Source organism: Populus nigra, chromosome 5 (assembly GCF_951802175.1).
Source record: "Populus nigra chromosome 5, ddPopNigr1.1, whole genome shotgun sequence".
NCBI classification, from domain to species: Eukaryota; Viridiplantae; Streptophyta; class Magnoliopsida; order Malpighiales; family Salicaceae; genus Populus; species Populus nigra.
Window position 1 is genome coordinate 6,695,811 of NC_084856.1, and position 22,787 is coordinate 6,718,597.

Below are 22,787 nucleotides of genomic sequence, written 5' to 3' on the forward strand. Positions count from 1 at the left end.
TAGTTCCACTTTAATGAGGTCGCCAAATGGGATCTCATGTAGCTTTGGTTAAAGGGAATCGCCAGATGGGATTTCAGGTTCACCGAGCTACACACATTTTTTTAGTTTTGATTTAATGAGGTCGCCAGATGGGATCTCATGTTGGTTTTGGTTAAAGGGGATCGCCGGATGGGATCTCAGGTTAGCCCAACCACACACAGGATAATGGTTCTGGTTAAAGGGGATCGCCGGACGGGATCTCAGGTTAGCCCAATCACACACAGGATTTTGGTTCTGGTTAAAGGGGATCGCCGGACGGGATCTCAGGTTAGCCCAACCACACACAGGATAATGGTTCTGGTTAAAGGGGATCGCCGGACGGGATCTCAGGTTAGCCCAACCACACACAGGATTTTGGTTCTGGTTAAAGGGGATCGCCGGACGGGATCTCAGGTTAGCCCAACCACACACAGGATAATGGTTCTGGTTAAAGGGGATCGCCAGATGGGATCTTAGGTTAGCCCAACCACACACAGGATTTTGGTTCTGGTTAAAGGGGATCGCCGGACGGGATCTCAGGTTAGCCCAACCACACACAGGATAATGGTTCTGGTTAAAGGGGATCGCCGGATGGGATCTCAGGTTAGCCCAACCACACAGATATTGGTTCTGGTTAAAGGGGATCGCCGGACGGGATCTCAGGTTAGCCCAACCACACAGATTCTGGTTTTTGTCCAAGGAGATCGCCCGATGGATCTCAGATTAACAGAAAAAAGAAGAAAAAAAAAGGGAGAGAAAAGAGAGAGAGAAAAAAAGAAGGAAAACAGAAAGAAATAAAAAAAAAAGAAGTAAGGTCTTTAGATGAGTGGATACCGAGCAAGTTAGGAAGACAAAAAGACAAGTTGTTCTTTACAAAGCTTACTATGCAAAACATTGAGGAGTTTTGCTTCGTAAGCATTGTAAAGAGGGGGCATCTGTTGCTACCCAATTTTGGACCCATGTTTTAATAAATTTTCAGAAAAATCCAAAAATAGTGAAAAGCATTGAAAATCCAAAAAAAATACGTTTTAAATACATTTGCATCGTTTTTATTATTTTTAGCATCGTCTCAAAAGAATTTAAATTTTCAAAGATATTTGGAACGCGTTCAACTTTTCACGCGTCATTTTTAAAATCATTGATTTTCCGCATTGAGTCGATGTTGATATTTGCTCGCTTTCAAAAATACAAAAAAATAAAAAAAATCAAAATTTACAAAAAAAAGAGGAAAAGAGAAGGAAAGGAAAAGTTGAGGGACTAGTTTGAAAACCTAGCAAAACTTTTCCTATAAATACTAAGCTACACTGATTTGTTTTAGGGGGGGCAATTTTGACACCATCAGAAAAAATACAAAAAAAAAACCTAAACCTAAACCCATTTTTTCAAGGAGAGCAGCCGCCCCCCCTCCCCTGGATTTTCTTCTCTGCTCCCCCCTCATCAGATTTTTTTCTTCATTTCTGGCCGCTCCACTCCCGGTCATCTTCATCCGTCCCTCCAGCCTCCCACTGCCCACACAAGACAGCCCATCACCTCCTCTCTTTCCCCGATCTTCACTCATCAACCGGCCATAGACCAACAACAGCCACGAATCAGCTCCCCCTTCTACAGATCCTCCCTCTCAGCTGCTCCCTCTGCTCTTCGCAGCTCCTGAACCTGCCTCCATCGACCCATCTCCTTCACACAGCAGCAGTGTCCGTTCATCCTTCCTCCGCCGACCAGCCAAGACCAGTCATCTCTTCCACCTGTCATCAACGACCCAGCAGCAACTCCTCTCTCACAGACTCGATCTGCCACCCGAAACAGAGGAGAAGAAGGCGATCTCCTAACCCGCAGACCGGTCTCCAGCAGCAAACTCCGCCAGCCTTGCAGCGGCGTCTCTTTCCCATAACAGCGACGCCGCCTTCTCACCCACGACGCTGGGTCCTCCACGGCGGATCTGCCACCGAAAGAAGAAGAAGATGATCGATCTGCAGGAGGCAGAGAAACGGGGCCGGATCTAAAAGAAAAAACCGAAGCAGATTTCAAAAACAAAGGAAATAAAAACTAAAATCAACTGGTTGTTGCGGTTTTTTTGTTGTTGCTGCAGGTCACCGACGGCGCAAGGAGACAGAGAAGAGGAAGAGGTTCCCGATCCACCGGTTTCTTCCACCTTCATCGGCGGCGGCGCGTTGGGCAACGCGCCGCCAGTGGCGGTGGCGCGTTGGGCAACGCGCCGCTACTGTTCCAGTGGTTCCAGAAGGCTTCCTAACACTGTTCCAGGATGTTTTGGATCGGTTTTGTAGTTTTAACAGTGTTTAATGTATGTTTTTTTTGTTTAGTTTTGATTTTGTACAATTTTGTAGTGTAGATGTAAAAAAGAAAAGAAAAAAGGAAAAGAAAAGAAATATAGTGAAGGTGTGTGTGTGTGTTTGTATTTGTTTTATGGATGTTTTATTTTTATTTTAAGATAAAATTGCAAAGATTAAAGAAGAATTTAATATTTTGATTGGATCACGGTCAAGAATTATTAACTTACATGTAAGTTCTATTTCTAATATCCGATGAAAAGACAATTATTAAAACTTCTTTAACACGTCAAAGCCATGAAGCAGCTTACCTCAGGTAGGGTGCGTTAGGGGTGCTAATACCTTCCCTAACCACAACCAGTCCCTTACCCGCGAATCTCTGACAAGACCAGTACATCCGGTTTCCTAGTAGCCTTGAATAAATTACTAGGTGGCGACTCCAACGAACCAATCAAATTCAAGCAAGCAAACATAATGAAAAATCGCCAGCCGACGCCGCGCGGATTTTTTTTGACGTGCGACATTTCATGTATTGTAGTTTTTTTTCTAATTAAAAAACAAAAAATATTGTTTATATTTTATAAAATAAATTAAGGAATGTATGAAATAATAAATTAAAAAACTAATTAAATATCAACACGGAAATGTAATCTTATGAAAAAAATATTTTACACTTTTCATCATTTTATTTTAAATCTTTTCATTTATTTTATATTTGTGGCTAAATGCTGTTGTTAATAAAAGATTATTTTTGTTTTTAGAAATACTTCATGCAAATACAACTAATTGATGTAGGATAAGAGAGAGAGGGAGAGAGAAATTCAATACAAATCAAACCAATCCTTTTCAAAGGATCATGCAACTAGAAAAAAATATAAAAACACTAATCACTATGTATAAACAAAAAGCTAACTCAATTTGTTTAAGAAATAAAAGGAGGTATAGATAAATATTTAAGTATAAATAAATAAAATTTAGCAAAAAAAATAGTCGGGCATTGATGAACTAGGCCCATGTGCCAGATATTGCAAAGCAGATCTACGTGCTTGGCCTTCATAAAAAAAAACTCAAGACCGTGTCTTTTTTTATTAGGAGTTGATGATGTGTCATTTATTATTTTTCTTTAAAAAAAAGAGATGAATTGCCTACAAACTATCACCTAAAATGATTGGTAAATTTTGAATCCCAAAAATCTAAGTCTTGGTTTCTCTTTTTTTTTTACTTAAAAACATAGTATAAATTCCAAAAAATTACTTATCAACTCTATAACATCTCAAAATCATTTTCAAAAACAAAAATCAACTTAATAGAAAAACAAACGAGCATTAATATACTTTTTTTATAAAAAATTATATATTCATTAAACATTTTTTAAGAAGAGAAATCTATTAACACAAAGATAGTTATTTGGTAGTTGAAATATGCCTGATCGACAATTTTTTTTTGCCCTATTAATTTTATTGATCAATATTTCAATCCTTTCTCAAATGAAAAAATGAAAAAATAAATAAAATAAATTTTTGAATTCAAATAATTCTTCGCATGAATTTTAGATTGGCAACAGGTTCTTTATTTTTTTTATTATGATCATCTTTTTTTAAATTGTTTTTTAACAAACTTAAACTATAAAAGAAAAAACGAGTCATTGTTTATATGAACAATAACATCCCAATAAATCTATAAAAGAAAAGACTTGATAGAAAAATAGCCAAGAAATATCATGTAATCGCAAGATAAAATAACGAAGAAAATACAGTAAAATGAATCAAATTGTTGAGAGAAAAAGCTGGAATCTATAATCGATTATACATCAAGAGGTGAAGTACTCTACTGAAAACGTAAAAGTTGAAATATTTTTGAAAAAGATTAAGGCAGAATTTGAGAATGGGGTCAAAATTATATTTTTAAAAAATTTAATTATTTTTGTTTAAAATTAATTTTATTTTTATATTTTCAAATCATTTTAATATATTAATGTTAAAAATATCTATATTTTTTAAAATAAATTATTTTAATGTATTTTTAAATAAAAAACACTTTAAATCATCAGAAAACACTTTAAATTGCCTGGATTTTTAATTTTAAAAAATTATTCATGCCAAGTTTTCAAATACATGAACATTGGATACATTGTTTTCTATCTTCTCTAGAATTTGTTCAAGGCAACTAAGGTTCCTTGCATGCTCTTTTAGATCGTAAACCCTATTGAAAATCTATATATTTTCTCGTGGTAAAATATGATTGTGCTTCGTGAGCTTGCTCCTGCTGTTAAAGAAGAAGGAAAACAAAAAAATTACTGTAGCTAAACTGTTTGGGAGATCCAAATATTGGATTGATAAAATTCCTTATTCCATGCCCGTTACTATTGTTTAACGAGTCAATCATCCCAGGCCCAACTAGTAAACGACATCCGTCTCTGGAGGTCGAGATTTGTAATTTGAGAATATTTTTATTAAAAAATAATACTTTTATTTTAAATTCTATATTTTTATGTTTTTATATTATTTTGATATATTAATATTAAAAATAAATTTTAAAAAATATAAAATATATTATTTTAAAATAAAAAAAAATATTTTAAAAAACAACAACTATCGTATTATCAAACCAGTTTTTAATTTAAATTTTAGTGTTGAGTTGCTGTTTGAAGTTATATTTTAAATAGTTTTTTTAAAAATTGTAATTTTTTTATTTAAATTTTTTTAATGTTTTTAAATTATCTTAATATATTAAAATTAAAATTAATTTTTAAAAAATAAATATATATTATTTTAATATATTTTTAAATAAAAATTATGCATGTAGCCCAACAACATATTAAATGCGGGAAGGTTCACGTGCCTTGACCCCCTTTCCTTCTTAAGAAACCAAGTAGAATTTTTCACTACACGCGCAAATGGTTCGCGTGCAACCCATGAAATGATAGTACCATGTCCAAACCAGGAACAAAATAAAATACCAAAAATTCCTTACATGCCTGAAAAGAAAACCGAACTATAGATTAGATTTTTACGTGGGGTTTACTTGGATCCTCCTAAATCTCAAAAGCAAACCTCGGAATTACCAAATCGCCCTCGTTCAACTACTGTTCCAAAAGAGCTTAAAAAAATTTAAAGGAAAAAAGACCAGTGAAAGGAAAACTATTGCAATGAATAAGGTTTTGAAATAATGTTTTACAAGATATTGGGGAATATTATTTTTGTAAGAAAAATAGTATTTTGTTTAGCGTTTATCTTGAAGCATGTGAAACACTATTGCAATGAATTTTTTTTGGCAAGGTTTTAACAATTTTTATAAGATGTATAGCAATAATATTTTTGTAAAACAAATTATATTATGGCATTTTATTTAATATTTTTTTGGAGTATATAAAACAAGTATTGAAAAGTTATATTAATGTTTTTTTTTATCTTTTCATTTATCACACATGACTTGGAGAAGTACCAAGTAAGAAATCTAGAAGGACAAATTCGTCCAGTGAAAGCTTGGTGTGGTACACTAGGATCGTGAATCTGACTTCGGTCGGCTCCTCTATGCAACCCATTTGTCTTCCTCCCTTTCCTCACTCTACAGTCTCTACTATTTCGAAAAAACTCTCCTTTTTCACTCTCTCTCCCCCCTTGTCTCTCGCTGTCTCTCTGTTCTTGCTGGAGGGCATTAGAGAAAGTAGGGTAAAAACTCAAACCCTAAAACCCTGCACCAAATCACTAGCTTGTCCCGGTACGGAGCCAAAATCCAGTGTCTGGCATCAAATCCTAACTTCAACTCTCCATTTACATCATTCATACATTCTTTGGGGGCTTAAGACTTTAGAGAGTAGCAGCTCAAAGCGTAGCAAACCAAACCCCAACACCTCAAAACCGTATCGCATTCCCTTCCGGCACCAAATCCAAAGCGAAAAGATATCTTCTTTTTGTGATTTGACACTCCCCACCTGAACCCCTTTTTTCCATAAACCATACCATTTTTTCTCCTTGAAAAGGAAAGCTCTGCTATACCCCATTTCATCGTATTTATTTCGACTTCCACCCCGTAGTCGTCTTCTTTTAGCGAACCTCTAGAAAAACAGAGCAAACACCTACAGCCCCAAGATGCCAAACCCAAGATTCATAACCTTTATCTTGATTTTCATCAATGTAGTGGCTTTGGTGACCCCCAAATCCACAATCGAACCCTGCTCTAACTCTGACTCTTGCAATGCTCTTCTTGCCTATACACTTTACACAGACCTCAAAGTCTCAGAAGTGGCTTCCCTCTTCCAAATTGATCCAGTAGCTCTCCTCACAGCCAACGCCATCGACATCTCTTACCCAGATGTCGAAAACCACATCCTTCCTTCGCAACTCTTCCTCAAAATCCCCATCACTTGCTCTTGTGTTGATGGAATCCGCAAATCCGTCTCAACCCACTACAAAACAAGACCCTCAGATACATTATCTACCATTGCAGACTCAATTTATGCAGGTTTGGTTTCTGCGGACCAGATAAAGGAGGCGAATTCAATTGATGATCCTTCAGTGCTTGATGTGGGGCAGAGCCTTGTTGTTCCTTTGCCTTGTACTTGCTTTAATGGGACGGATAATTCGTTGCCTGCTATTTATTTGTCTTATGTTGTCAAGGAGGTGGACACTCTGGCTGCCATTGCTGCACGGTATGCAACTACACTAACTGATTTGATGAATGTTAATGCCATGGGGAGTGTTGCGATCATGGCTGGCGATATACTTGCTGTACCATTGCCAGGTAATATATGTTGGGGTGTAGTTTAAAGAGTTGTGTTGCTGTCACTTTCCTTCGTGGGTTTTTTCGGGAAGTGATTATTTTGTTTTTTTTTTATAATTAATTTAGCTACTCTTTAGTGATCTTGTTAGTTGCTAACATTTAGCTGTTAGGAGGCTGGCTCTAGTGAGCTTGCTTTGATATTTACTGTCACTCAGTTGAATTTCATTCAATTCTTCTGAAATTTAGTTATATCAATATGTATTGAATTCGTTTGGTTACTGTGGTAAAGAAAATGGGCAAAGCCGTAATGTCTAAATTTGCAGCTGCATTTGTTTTCAATAATAGTGTCTTTTATAAGTGACCATATTGTTCATATCAATGACATGGATAAGGAGCATTTCTTTATTTCTTGCATTGCAGCTTGTGCTTCCAAGTTTCCAAGATATGCTTTTGATTTTGGTTTGATTGTGCCAAATGGTAGCTATGCTATCTCTGCAAGTCACTGTGTCCAATGCAGTTGTGGACCTGGAAACCTCAAGTAATCTGTTTCAATGACTTTAATGTTGATATTCTTGAACTGCAACTTGCCTATTCACCTTATTAATTTGCTTTTGGTGTAGTTTGTACTGCATGCCTGCTTCCTTGGCAGTTTCTTGTTCGAGCATGCAATGCAGGAATAGCAATCTCATGCTTGGGAATGTTACATGGCAGCAGAGTAGTGCTGGATGTAAAGTAACTTCTTGTAGCTATGGTGGATATGTCAATGGAACTATTATAGCCACGTATGCTGCACTTCTTACCTTTTCTAGTTCTTTAGTAGTTTCTTGAGCATGTTCCTTGTGTAGTGTCGCTGCCTCCTGATGACTGAACCCTTTCGATTCTCTTTTTATCTTCATGCAGGCTGTCAACATCTCTTCAACCTCGATGTCCAGGTAAAAGTTTGATAAATAATGTTTAATTTATGGGGCAATTGAAATTGATCACCCTTGGGGGCTTGGGTGGAATATGGAAAGTTCAATATTTTTGGTAAAATGTTATTATCTCATAAGTGACTGGTTCAGTGTTAAATAACTTGTTGCTCTATTCCTTCAATCAAAATCAGATTGCTTAGTCTTTGATGATGATTGATTATGACCATGCCATGTTAGTGAGTCAAAAAGTAGATCTTCATACAGGTATCATTAGTATTTAGCATGAAAAAACATCTCAGTAAATCTAGATGAATTCTCTTAGCACGGTATCTTTTGTCACTACCAACCTTCTGCGCTGATCCATCAACAAGGTGAACACAACTTCGAAACTTGAAATGCAGAAAGGCTGAAATTAAACAAATCTGATATTATCTTGTGTGGTGTTGCCAATTGAATCAATCTGTAAAGCCTTATTCTACTATTCCTTTTGCACAATGGTTAAACTGGTTTGGCTTTATGTTGTAGGCCTGCAACAATTTCCTCCCCTGGTAGCACCACCTACCACAGTGATCAAGGATTCAACTTTTGCTCCGGCACCTGCACCTCAGTCAGATGGTTCTAGTACATCAACACCGACACCCAAGACAGGAATTGTGCCAACTACTAGATCACTTCCTGGATTACCTCCAGCAAGTGGCCCAAGTGGAAGTATTTCTGCTTCTTTCACGGCCAATCCATCATCCACCCTCGTAATTGCAGCTGTGCTATTCTTGTTTGCCATGGCCTCCATTCCATTGTAGTTTTACCATGAAACTGCTTGTCCAGGTGGCATAGTTTTGGTTTGTGTGGTTTGTTTCTTTTTTTAACAGGTCCTTTTTCTGTTGTATGTAACATTGTTAGTTTTACCTCTACCACTTGAAACTGAGATACGGGAAACCATGGGCTGTTTACGTGCCTGGTTGGTATTTTGATCTGCTAGCTTGCTGCATTATGTACTGCAAGGCTTGCCATGGGCAGTTGCCCTTTTGTTATTCATTCTTCGCTTAAATTATCCAGAGCTCAATGATATTTGTTCACAATTGTGTTCTATGCTGTTTATAAAAAACCCTTAAAAATTATCTTCTTTGCAGTAAAAATTTAGTGGCGTAGAGTGGCATGATTAACAAGTTTAGAATTTTTGCCCCTAAGAAGATCAGGTTATCCGTTCATATTTCGCTATAAATTTATCTGTAATATAAATGTTTTTATTTGATTGATAGTAAGAAATTAGAAGAAGAAAATACCTGGAAAAAAACTAGAATTCAAAACAAAATATATGCATCTATAAAGTAGTACTCTGATACAAGGTAAGAAAGAGTAATGGCGGGGAAGAAAACAAGGTTCAGCTGAAAACCATCGGCCTCGTGGCCCTTCGACTTGCCATGATCTCGTGGAAGAAGGCCATTAAAAAGCATTTCCTTTGCATCTCTGTTTTTTTCCTTTCAAAATTGCACCCTTTCAAACAAATTTTGGAAAGGTAGCACGTGGATAAGGTTTGTGAAAAAATAATGCCGTTAATGGGTTGCATTTTAAAAAAATAGCATATTTAATGGGCTGTTTTAATTATATAGTAATAGCGCAGTTTAATAGATGATATGTATCTCGTGCTTTAAATATAATAAGTATTAATCTAATTCAAGTGAAGGTCGTGAAAAATACTTAAAAAGAATCAAAAATATGTTTTTGGAGAAGATGGAATTGTAGTTTATGATTATTTAAATATTAGTTTTTAACCAGATATTAATGATAAAAAATCTTAGTCATGATATATTTTATTCTAAATAGTGTTGTTGTGAATTGAAAGAATTTCAAACAAAAAACCATGACGGATTCTATAACTGAAGTTGAATGCACCTCTACGTCTAAGATGATAAAAAAAATTATTTGGATCAAGAAGTTAATCATTGAACTAGGTGTGAGTTCTAATGTTGTTAATCCAATAACTTTATATTGTGATAACAACATAGAAATTACACGAGTAAAAGAATCAAAGTCTCATCAACAATCCAAGCATATAATTAAATGGTTCTATTTGATTAGATAAATTATTGAAAGAAAAATAAGATAAAGTAAATACTCGTTGAAAAGAATCCTGTGGATCCTCTCACTAAGGCATTGTCTCAACAGAAGTATGATCACCACATGGACATATATTGTATTGGCTTTGATGCAAGTGATAAATTTTTAATGTACATACCATGTAGCCAATCAGTTGGCATGCAAAATATATTTACAATTAATAAAGGCTTTTTCTTATTTTTAATATTCATTTATCTTTGATTAATAAAGCTATTGTTTGATTAATGAACTTAGAGTGAAGATAAAGTTCTTATGATAAAAATGTTTTGTAAAAAAAATTATAAATTTGTTATAATCTTGATATTTCTACTGCATTGAAGCATTGTTCCTAAATATTAATGATCAATGCTTTATAAAGGTTGAATATTAATTTGAGTTGCGAAAACTGATATTTTTTATATTATCTATTGTATAAAAAGAAGTAGTTATTTTTATAAGTTAAGGTATGATAAATACATATAAATATTATGTAGCTATTTGACAGATAACATGTATACTGAACTAACTTGTAAAAGAATTATATAAAATGGATAGATATTTAGTGTAATATGAACTATATAAAGGTATTTGAGTGATCAAGAGAGGATTTATAACTTTAAGTGAGTTAAGAAAAAATACTTCATGTGTTCTCAAATAGTATTGATTGTGAATTCATTGTATAAAGTGGAATGAAGTTTAAAAAGAGTTTCAAATCTTTTTCATGGAATCATCAATGACTATAAGTTTTGAGAATAAACATAATTTAGCAAGGCATACGCACTCCAGGCTATAATGTCAAAACTGAAACATTTTTTATGAAAAGATAACAATTACACCGAGAAATTGCCAACTAAAAGGTTAAGTAAAACCCGTATGAATTTTCTAATATTTGGGAGATCATTACATGTTGCTAAAACACGGCATTTGATCTTCAAATATAAATTAATTAATTGCTGAATTGATAATAAATTAAATTTATATTTAATTTATCTAATCAAATTGTTCAATTGTTGATTATGATTATAACTGATATCTGGACCAACACATTATGAATCTAATAGATCACATACAATAAAACTATTGGTAAAAAATTTAACAAGGATAATTAATTAAGTGTGACTTGCTTGAAGATAAGATTTAGAAATAGAAAACTGAATGTAATTAATACGTAGATTACGATTCTAGATATAGAAAAATCAAGTATGGACTTGATTGAATAGATTTCTAAAATTATAATAAAATAATATATATGATATTATTCAGGGAGCAAAATGATATTTTTCTATTTATAGGGTTATTAGGATTTTTCTATAAATAGAATGACATGTCTTATATTTTCTAGTAGAGAAAAAAACTATATAAGTTACAATATATATATATATATATATATATATATATATATAGAGAGAGAGAGAGAGAGAGAGAGAGAGAGAGAGAGAGAGAGAGAGACTAGAATTAAAAGTACAGAGTTACAACTTAAATGTACAATGATCCCTCTATTCTTGAGATTTTTCAATACTAATTAATGTAGATTACTATTAAGAAACCAAATATTTAAATATCTTGTGATTTACAACAATTTACTTTTAAAACAAAGTAATAAAACCTCCAAAAAAAAATATTCATGTAATCTTTATATAAATCCTAGATTTTTCTAATTAGATTAAGTGTGTATTTGAGAGTGTAGTGGCAGTGGCTTTTCATTCCAAAACACATCAAAATATATATTTTTTTATTTTTAAAAATTATTTTTAATATCAGCACATCATAATGATTTAAAAACATAAAAATAAAATAATTTAAAATAAAAATAAAATAATTTTTTTTCAAAATACCCCCAATTTTTTTCATGCTATATTTCTGGTGTGTTTACGTGCTTTCTCGAGAAACCCGACATGCTTCCTCAGTACTTACAATTGCTTTTACTATAGCAGTGCTTGAGAAGGATCTCTAATATTCAATAACAGTGTTGATAAGCATAGCCAGTTCATTTAATTCTAGCTATATCATAAATTTCAAGTCTTTTCATAATGGTTTCGGAGCCGGTCCATCAAATGAGGAATTTTTCCGGTCTAAATGCCACTTTCCATTACACTCATATGGGAAACTACCTTATTTTAAAACCAATTAATTTTGTAATTCATTATCAGGTGCCCTAGATATCCTTTATTTTTTCTTTAATTTTTGATAAAAATATCTTTAAATTAATTTTTTAAAATAATATTTAAATGATTATACATTTATGTAATTGTTTTTAAGAATATTATGTATTTTTTATGATGATATTATCAATTGCTTAAATAAATATATATTAGATTTATATGTAGAAGTTTTATAATAATTTGATCATTTAATGAGAATAAAATAGGTGGTTTTTTTATTTTAATTTTTTTATATACTTTTCTCAAATTTATTATTTTTAGATTCTTTTTTATACTAGTACAAAAGAATGATAGTTTCATAATTCTTTATTTTTTTTATTTGTAACATTCTATAATAATTATAATAACTTTTTATTTTAAAAAATACTTTGCATAAAAAATATATTGTTGTCAAAATAAAAAGGATATCAGAAATACAAAAAATTAAGTTTTTTTTATTAAAAATATATATTTTCTTCTTATTAATTCAAATCATTATAGTTTTTAAGAATTGTGTTTTTCATTACTTAAACTTTTTATTAAATAAACTATTTTGCTATAAAAAAACCATCTTGTTATTAAAAAAATTACATGACTTGAAAAAGAAAAAAATAGACAAAAATAAATAAATATTTTTCCAAATTTTATTTGTTAATTCTTTCAAATATATTTTTTTATTATATAATTAAATAAAAATTTGATTTCAAAAAGTTCCTGTGGAGCCAAAAGTTTTGTAAAGGGACATATAAAGTAAATTAATATTAGTAGAGGTCAAGTCGTTTGATAATTAGACGATTAGGGGCAAAAATAGAGGTCCCAGCTGCCTTTTTGTATCCACGAAAAATGAGAGATGAAATAAATGACCAACGAACTGAAATTAATTACTAGAAATGCCATTTATTTAGACGAGGGATCTATTCGTTAAAGAAATTATGTGATACAGAACAAACACCTAAGAAACTGGGTTCAACGTCATAGAAGAGAAGAGAAGAGAAGAGAAGCCTGGAAAAAAAAAAATCTCCAAAACGCTGAAATCAAGAGAAGAAAATCTCTCTGATGACTTCAGTTCCTTCAAAACTCTACTCTGGTCTCTCTCCATTAGTTAGTTATCTGTATATATCTATCTCCATTGTTAACTAATTAATTAATTAATTAATTAAACAACTGATTAATTACGTTGTTAATTGCAGATGATGTTAGCCTTGTAGTGGTGTTGTTAGACACCAATCCGTTCTTTTGGACAACATCTTCTTCCCTCTCATTCTCCCAATTCCTTTCTCACGTAATCTCTCTCTGAAACCCTAACTCTCCCTGATAAATAAAATTTTTAAAAGGGATTGATCCGATATAAATATATTTTTTTGCAGGTGCTGGCGTTTGTGAACTCGATTTTGCTGCTAAATCAACTGAACCAAGTGGTGGTGATTGCTTCTGGGTATAATGCTTGTGATTACATTTATGACTCTTCTTCGGATGCGAGTCAGCTGGGCTCGGAGGATGGGAGAATGCCGTCTCTTTATTCCAATTTGTTGCAGAAGTTGGAGGAGTTTATGATCAAAGACGAGAAACTGGGGAAAGAGCAGTCTCAAAGAGCGATCAAGTCTTCGTTGCTCTCAGGCTCCTTGTCCATGGCCCTTTGCTGTATCCTACATGCTTAACAATGCTGCATTTCTTAAGTTGATTTGTTATCGATTCATCTCGGTGGATTTGTGTGGTTTATTTAACTCGGTTAATAGATATACAGAGGGTTTTTCGTTCAGGACCACTCCATCCTCAACCTCGAGTGAGTATTTTTCACATATTTGTTTTCTAAGGCAGTTAGTCGTGTTTGTCTGCGGAAATTCGACCATTACATTTGAGAAATTCTCATTGTACCATCAACCAAGCCCTTGAATATCGATCACTATGCAAATTAATGATACATGTTATATAAATTTTGTTTTTATTGTAATCTCAAATTAATTAGCATCTGGAGCTCGGAAATCATTCTGTGTGGTCAATCCAGTTGAGGGTCGTGTGCATTGCTTTTGATCTTCTCTTGCTTTATCGTGCCACTGGGCAACTACTACATCCCTTTTTATCATTTTGTTTAACTGCGTTACTGACATCCAAGGGCAGATTTTGTGTTTGCAGGGATCCCCGGATGGGCCTGAACAGTATGTTGTTAATATTCTTTTCATTTGTCCGCTATCCTTTTCCTCAAGCTTTTACACTCACTGTTTCTGGTCTTTCCAGATATGTTGCAGTAATGAACGCAATATTCTCTGCACAACGCTCTATGGTACTCTAATGCTTCTAGTTTTTTAATTGTATTACATTCTGCTCATACAATCTTATATTGGCCCATTTCTGACATGCTCTCTTCTTTTCATCTTGATCAGCTACCTTTTCCTCATCATAAATCACAAACTTTGCATCATCCAGAATGACTTGTTATATCCCCTTTTTTCCCCACGATTCATTGTTCACCTTCTCTGGAACTGAAATCAGGCTGTTTTATGAGCCCTCACAATATTGTGCATAATTCATTGAAATTGTTTTTATATATACTGCTTTTTGTTCGTCTTCAATGTGAGCATAGTTACCCACTCACTAAAGGCTCCAAACTTCATATTAACCTGACACAGGATAAAAGTTGTGTTCACGCACACTGCTAAGGACTTCATACGCTTGTCAAGTTATTTTCATTTCTGCTGCCTTTTTTTTCTCAGAAGACCTTGATTCCAATATGTTAAAGATAATCACTCGGATAGATATTGTTTGGTGCTTACATGTTTCATTCCAAAGAAAAACAAAAATGAGCATCAAAACAGTATTTGTAACCTACCTTCATGTACATTGCAGTTGACTTCTTTAAGACTTGTAAGCATTCTCTGATCGCACTTTGCTGCAGGTGCCTATAGATTCCTGTTATGTTGGTGCTCACAATTCAGCCTTCTTGCAGCAGGTATTGTATCCTCATTGATGGGTTTGCCTAGCAAATTCTGAGCACATTATCTGATTTTCTAATTGCCTGTGATTCATGTCAAACAGGCCTCCTACATAACCGGGGGTGTATATGTTAAGCCCCAACATCTGGATGGGCTATTCCAATATTTGACGGTATGCTTTAATTTGTTGGTATATTATGAAAAGAAGCTACATGGTTGTTTCTAGATAAATTGAAACATCGTTTGGTTCTCTTATCTTATCTTGTTTGCACCCTCATGCATAAGCAAGTTTATTCCATCCATTGATTGAACATGAAACTCTGTTAATTAAATTTGGTTGACAGTTTTTCACTTTCCTTTTGTTCCAGCATCTATCTTGATGTTAATTTGTATTTTTATTTCATGCAGACTGTTTTTGCAACTGATTTGCACTCTCGTAGCTTCATACAACTTCCAAGACCTGCTGGTGTTGACTTCCGTGCATCGTGAGTTTTTGAACAATTGTAGATTGTCAATTCCTATGGAATCTTTTCATGAGCCCTTGGTACCTAGATTGCGTTGTCAAAAACTTGAATAACTAGACAACGTCATACACTAGTGTCACAGATATAATCATTTTCAAGAGGTATGCCTGAGTTTTATGAGATTCTGGGGTATCAACTCATGTTATAAAATGGTTTGCTATCCTTTTATGAGATTGATATTGCTAGCTACAATCCCGAATAGAAAGACAACTTTATCATTTGCATGTGCCTTGTATGTTTGCATCATACTTCTGTAGTCAATAAGCCATATAAAGAAAATCTCTTTGCATGCTTACATTTACCGGAGGAAGAATTTCTTCTTGCTTTATGATTTATAATGCAGTTTATCTTATCAAATTGTGCATTTTCCAGGTGTTTTTGCCATAAAACCACAATTGATATGGGCTACATATGTTCTGTATGTTTGTCAATATTCTGCAATCATCACAAGAAGTGTTCGACTTGTGGGTGAGTAGATGCTTGGTTTTTCCTAGTTATATTACAAAATTTGACACACTGCCTGCCATTACTATTTGTGGTGTTTGATTTCACGATAAAAGAGTAATATTAATGGGTAGTTTTAGAGGCAAGTTCTGATCCAGCTCTTTTCAAAATTTAGAAAGTATTGTCCTCATTTTTGTTTGGCTTTTTAACTGCTAGTTATTAAAATGGTCAAAGAGTTTTGTCCTGTTGCGGAAGTTTTCAAATTTTGCTTCAGGTAGCAATTAACTTTTACTTTTGTCTTCTAAGTGTATGCAAACCTATTTCTTAGTTTACTCCTTATAACATCCCTCTCTCTATTGCATTCATTTGGAGCTGGGATGATGATGCCTTCTAAACGAATGAAGTTGAAAGAGATTTTAAATGAAGTTTGAATGTAAATGCCTTTCTAACCAGTGGACGTGGTAAAAATAAATCACTAGTGGTCAAGATTTCACTCAGAAATGAAGATTATCTTCGATTGCATTGAATGTTCTTTTTTAGATTATCATCCACTGCATGAACTGTTTTTGAACTGAGCCAGAGCATGGGCTGCTCCATAGTGCGTTTTTTCTTTTCTTCATCTTTAGAATCGGATACACTGAAGTTTTAACAGAGGGGATATCCTTTTTGCCAATCACATGCCTTTTCAGTTCTTGCTTTATTGCGACTCTTCTCTTCATTTTTGGTTGTGGCTTTGGGTATAATACAGGTCAGTTTTTGGCCAAGCCCAATCAGATACTTCCTCAACATCAGATCTTAAGAGAAAGGCTCCAGAAACATAATTTCTCTTTTAGAAGCATTTGCATTGGTGAGTCTTCCTTGGCTGTTACTATGAAATTACACTACAAGTTTGTCTTCTCACTGGCAATTGATTGTATATGTTTCGATTCTTGTGGTGCCAGAACTTGAAGATCCTTTGTGAAGATGGTCTTATCTTCATTACACAATTTTTTCTTCTTTAGCATGTGGGATTGAAAGTATATTAGGAATCCTAAAGACTGGCATTTGTCATGCACGACTAAATTGATTATCAAGTTGAATTGAGATTTGGTTTGTTCTTTCATGACTGATCGCATGATATGATACATCACTTCCAGCGATGATATGCTGCACAAAATCAATATGGGAATGGACACTAGAATGCCAAAAGTCCTCTGCTAGCCATGAATGGAGAGGTTATTCCGGTGATATTTTTTTGGGAGTAATGAGAGCAAATTTAGCTGGCAGCAGTTCTTTTACTGGTGAAAACTATTTCATCCTGTTGCCTGTACGTATTGTTTTATGAGTTTTGTATTTGTTCTTACACCAAAAACTGAGGTGGTTAACATTCTGTAGTCTTTGAGCTTCCGAATCACAAATAGCTCAAGTTTTGGTCGATATTGCCACAAAGATTGAGCGATTTGGATCTAGATGTGCTATCATACAACTTAGGGCATGGTAGGAATTGTAGGCGATTTTGAATTTAATAATGTATTAAAAAAAAATATTTTTTTAAAAAATTAATAATATCAAAATGAAATCGAATTAAAAATACTAAAAAAATTATTATTTTTTAAAATTTTGGACAAATGGCATTTTAACCTCACTGTCAAAGACCGCCCCCATGGTTTTTTATAGGGCATGCGGGGTAAGATAAGGTGTGGCCATTCTCTCCATCGGATTATCACCATGTTATCATCAATCAAGAAAAGAAATAAAGAAAGTGGTGATCTAGTAGTAAAAACTTGAGATCAAAAGGTTTATTTTTTCTATGGTTTTAGATTCAAGACCTGTGATTGTTTATATGATAACCACTGAAGACTTACATAATCTTTAACTTTAGAATATGTAAAAGCATGCAAGTTAAACTAAAAAAAAGGAATAATATCAAGCTAATCACATGAAAACCGCAACAGATGGATTCCCATATGTCTGTGCACACAGTTGGAACTTGTATTATTATATTATAATAATTAAGCATCCAATCATTTAAACTGAAATAGTTGCAAACAGAAAGCCAAAGTTATTTACAAACATTTACAATAATAGAAGCAAGGAGGATGCGAGGTGAAGAATCATGAGTTTTTCAATTTGCACACAGCTGAGACACTTGAAGCTCCCAAGAAATCCACATCAATTATGATACAATTTGTTCATTCGGATTGGAATGGCCATCTTTAGAGGGCCTTCAAAACAACTTTGCTGGTTGCATGAATGCCCCCCGCTGCAAGCCTCAATACAGCTCGGCTACGATACAATCTGCGTCCAGAAAATGTGTCATAAAGCAAAACAAAATTTGACAAAAAGCTGCTCAAATCCCTAACTAATTCTAAACTAAAGTAATTTATGTGGCCATCCACCAAGCTTTTGGTAACAACATGCAATTGTGCAGATGATCTTAGCACTCTAATGTCTTCCTTGCTTAGTTAACACAACAATCATTTAGGTGAAGAAGGCATTTCAGCCTATTAAGGGTCTCAGGGACATAATCAAGGTTCATTTGCTTGGATTCCCAAACTAATTTTTCTCAACCAATCAACTAAGAATATATTTTACTTTGAAATGGTAGCAGTAAAAAAAGATTGAAAATCCATTCTTTAGAAATAAAAATAAAGTTGAGACATGCTTCTATCAGACAGCATAGCACAATTTTTCCCCAGCCTGGAATTTGTGTTCCTAGAAGGCTAGAATTGCAAACTAAGATATTAGAAGATGATTGAATACTCACCCTGCCAAAGCCAGCCCCCAGGTCCCCAGGGTATAAAACATGGTCCCAGCATGCCAGATACCAAACACTTTTTCCAATTTGCTCACACCACCCAGAGCTTTTGCCAAAACTGCAAGTTGCAGACCATATGAAATTGAGTGACACTTCATTTTTACGAAACCCATATTACTTCATCACAAATTACATAGAAAGGGGAACATATCCAGGAAGATTTGAAAATGCTGGGCATCAGATTCAGAATATGGTTTGCTATTTCAAACACATTTGAATATCACCATAACTGTATCATAGGATAAAGAGCATAACACTGAACAGCATAGATCCATCCGAGCATGACTTAGTATACTTCATCTAAGCATAAATTTAGAAAATAGATGGTCCTATTGAAATCCTTACACGGTTAGCTAATTGATAGGCAAGGAGAAAAAATGATTTGTTGAGAAATAAATGTATAGGTCAAGTCTCCTCTTCACAGGGTTAGTGGTTATCTCATCAACCAATCAAGAAGAGAAGTAGATAATATTTGCCACTCCCTCTGATTTAACAAGAGGCACATAATCAGGTTTTGAGCTTAAGAATGAGAAGCACAAAAACATTAAAGTTCCATTGCAACTTACTTTTCTGCAGCTCCTCTGGTGTCAAATTCTGCAAGTACAGCATAGGAAATCATGTTACATATACTATATCAAGAATCAACCCATCTTAATAAACAGAGCAAAACATCACCTGTGCCTTTGGGTTTGCTACAATGCATTTAGCCATGAAGTTAGCAACCCCATCCACCACACGTTCCTCAGTCACCACCACATAATTCTCATCATCAATACCACTCCGCTCTTCAACATTGCTAGGAACCATGTCTTCTGTCACCCAAACCCACCGACTAGGTTCTTTGCCATCAACATTGATTAGAACCTCAACTAATTGCATATCATCCCCTAATAAAAAAATAAAAAGAAACCCAAATGAACATCAAAGAAACTAGAGTACTACAAAGCTAAAATAATCGAGAATCGTGTAAGAAATTAACAAACCTGTAGCCTCCTTAAAAGGGAATTGAATGCCGGTTTCATTAACTGATGCCTGCTGGAGGGATTTAATTTTAGTCAAGAAATTCTCAGAATCCACAGTAGCTACTAGACGGCTGTACAGCTGCAATTTTTGAAAAACAACAAACGCCCATAAAAGTTCAATATAGATTCCGTGATAAAACTTTGAAATTTAACAATATTTTTTTTAATAGATAATGCTTATAATTGATGCCCACTAATCAGATAAACAGTGCCAGAGATTTGCACAAAGGGAGAATTTAAAGATTCATGCTTATAATTAATAAAAGTAATTACATACATGAGGAGGGCAATCGTTTAATAAGCAAGGAGATTCAGATAAACTTTGGAGGAGTTTCAAGTTCTGCTCAAGCATATCCTTCAAACGCTTATTCTCCGATCTTAAAGACTCCAATTCTTCATCTACCGAATTACTTTTGGTGTCGTGGGCTGATTCATGTTGGTGAATTTCGTGGAGGTGGTGATGTTGGGTGAATTCCATGGCTTTCCAAGCCACGTCAGCCACCTCGATGACCGTCTTCGCTACCTCAACAGCGCCGTGGCCTCCCATGGAAATTTTTGTTGGACAAGGATTTTTTTCGGTGCTCAACGTTATATGATTTGTTGCGTGTCCCCAGAATCAAGTATAGTTGCGAGTTGCGAGTTGCGACGGAGCTCGGGAGGGATAAGGAGGTTATTTTCACATAAATATATTTTCACATCATATTTGCTCTTCTCTTCTATTTTTAAACAATTATAATTAAACAAAAATAAAATATATCAGCTTTTCGCTAGGTAGTCCGAATAAAAATTTGTTAAAATTTATTTATTTAAATTTAAAATTATTTTATTATATTAATATCAAAAATAAATTTTAAAAAATAAAAAAAATATATTATTTTAATGAATTAAAAATAAAACACTTTAAAAAATAATAATTATTACATCTTTTTAATTAAATTACTTTTTTACCCTTCAATGAATCTCTTTCATCAACGTTTATTTTTTATTAATACAAAAACTTTATCCTTTTTATCATCTTAGGTTTTTGGTGGTTGATTGCACGTGTTGTTTTAGCGGCGATATTTGGTCTCTTCTGATGATCATGGTGTTTTCTGATTCATGTTTGGCTTGCTGTATTTTAGCTTCGATACGATTTCATCCTTTTCTCTCCGCAAACACAAAATCTCCATACCAAAAACCTGTAATCTTTTCAAGAAGCTTGATTCTGCAGAAAACAGAGGGAGAGAAATTGGGACCAATTCCCTTGCTCAGAAGCTGATCCCAAGCCATCACTATGTTCGGATTTCTGCTTTATCTACTCTCCTTGAGGGTCCATCCAGTTTCGATCCCATAATCCATAACATGATGTGGATTTTCCCTGTAACAGAAGTTGATCATCCCTCGGCCATCGCTAAGCTCGGAACCATGTTTGCCGAAGCTTGTCATTTTGCAACTATAAGAAAGCAATTGGAGGGCAATGAAATCCATGTTTTCTGGATGAGTTGAGGACAATCTTTCTCAATATTACATGCTCGACATGCATGGAGCTTGATATTACAAAATAAAATTTAATTTTATCAATTAAAAAAACTGAAACAATATGGATCAAAATTAATACTAAAATACAATATTTTTTTTAATTATTATTCATAGGGCATGAAAAATTATAGTTTAGCCCTTAAAAATCTTACTTTTTCATTTTTAGTTTATATGTCTTTCGACTTTTACGTTTTAGTTTTAAACTTCATTTGTTTAGATTTTAATCCCTAAAATTTAAAAAGGAAAAGGAGAGAAAATATTATGTCGATCATATTCAGGTTAATCTTAGTGTTAATGAATTCATCTTTAAAGGATGAGATCAATTAAAACAGGGTTTCTCTTTGAACATGCTGTAAAAAATAGATTAGGACATGTAAAGTTGTTTTTAATTAAGTTGGGTTTTGGGTTTTTAAAGTGATTATAAGTTTTTTAAGTTTCAAATGAGTTTATTGAGATTCTTATAATTTTCAGGATATTTTTCAGGTGAAAAACAAGTTGAAAATTAAGTTTTTAAAGTTACAAAACTTGGACATGGACTTTCTATAATCATAGGGGCTTGGAAAGTCAACCAGAAGAAATATATTATTTGTAAAGTAGGCGATACGGTCATCTGTCCAAGTAGACAACACATTCTTTGTTATGAAAAAACTAAAGGTCTATCATCCACACAATAAAAAGATAAAAAAAAGCAAGGTACCTGACCTAACCTTCTAGGCCTATAGATATACCAATTCGATTCGAGATCTCTTCATGGACTAGGTATGCCTAACCTTTTTCTTAGATAATTTTTTTTTAATTTCTTATAAGACTTTGATAAAAAAAACTCTTTAAATCAATTTATAAAAAAAATATTTAAGAAATCATCCAATTATATCATTGTTTTTAAAAAATATTGGAGTTTTTTTTATATGATGATGTTATCAATTATTTAATAAATAATTGTATATTAATCTAATATGTAGAATTTTTAAAATAATTTATTCATTAATATCAAATAAAAATAAAGTATATGATAAACTCAAATTTAAGAACCCAAAAAAACCCCATAAAATCCAGCCTTCATTGAACTCAACCAAGAAAAATACCCATCTTCTTTAAGCTTAGTCAAGAAAAGAACCCAATTTTCATTGGACTAAACGAAGGGAAAGGCCCTCGTTCCATTGGACTCAGTTAAAGGACAAATCCAATTTTTCTTATGCTCAATCAAGTAAAGGACCACCACCTTCGGTTAAGCTATATTTTAGATTTTATTCTCTCTACACATATTAAGTGTATAAAAATTCTCTAAGGATCAACAATATTTCTATCGATATTAATATTGTATAAGAGATAATGTATAAAATGTCATTTAATAACCAATCGTATTTCAATCCACATT

The 22,787-nt window shown here is 33.5% G+C and overlaps 3 protein-coding genes across 6 annotated transcripts; 2 read left to right on the forward strand and 1 right to left on the reverse strand.

Moving 5' to 3' along the window:
• The first annotated feature begins 5,846 nt into the window (after nt 1-5,846).
• LOC133693210 (lysM domain-containing GPI-anchored protein 1-like) lies at nt 5,847-9,015 on the forward strand. Its single transcript, XM_062114383.1, has 5 exons — nt 5,847-7,046; nt 7,446-7,563; nt 7,646-7,807; nt 7,926-7,957; nt 8,462-9,015. The coding sequence occupies exons 1-5, from the start codon at nt 6,395-6,397 to the stop codon at nt 8,734-8,736; spliced, it is 1,239 nt and encodes a 412-aa protein (XP_061970367.1). The 5' UTR covers nt 5,847-6,394; the 3' UTR covers nt 8,737-9,015.
• A 4,083-nt stretch (nt 9,016-13,098) lies between these two features.
• On the forward strand, nt 13,099-17,520 carry LOC133695313 (general transcription and DNA repair factor IIH subunit TFB4). 4 transcript variants are annotated; one of them, XM_062117237.1, is made up of 12 exons: nt 13,101-13,261; nt 13,365-13,456; nt 13,542-13,815; nt 13,911-13,957; nt 14,293-14,330; nt 14,410-14,455; nt 15,068-15,121; nt 15,208-15,276; nt 15,513-15,589; nt 16,001-16,096; nt 16,821-16,919; nt 17,014-17,520. In XM_062117237.1, the coding sequence occupies exons 1-11, from the start codon at nt 13,231-13,233 to the stop codon at nt 16,891-16,893; spliced, it is 897 nt and encodes a 298-aa protein (XP_061973221.1). In that variant the 5' UTR covers nt 13,101-13,230; the 3' UTR covers nt 16,894-16,919; nt 17,014-17,520. The 4 variants fall into 4 exon arrangements, with proteins under 4 accessions (XP_061973219.1, XP_061973220.1, XP_061973221.1 ...); XM_062117235.1 differs by having other exon boundaries at nt 13,099-13,261; nt 14,141-14,455; XM_062117236.1 differs by having other exon boundaries at nt 13,099-13,261; nt 14,141-14,455; nt 17,209-17,520.
• Nucleotides 17,521-18,019: 499 nt separating this feature from the next.
• Nucleotides 18,020-20,611, reverse strand: LOC133693557 (uncharacterized). Its single transcript, XM_062114791.1, has 6 exons — nt 20,169-20,611; nt 19,853-19,970; nt 19,545-19,756; nt 19,436-19,463; nt 18,819-18,927; nt 18,020-18,349 (listed from the first exon to the last, which is right to left on the reverse strand). The coding sequence occupies exons 1-6, from the start codon at nt 20,436-20,438 to the stop codon at nt 18,268-18,270; spliced, it is 819 nt and encodes a 272-aa protein (XP_061970775.1). The 5' UTR covers nt 20,439-20,611; the 3' UTR covers nt 18,020-18,267.
• Nucleotides 20,612-22,787: the final 2,176 nt, after the last annotated feature.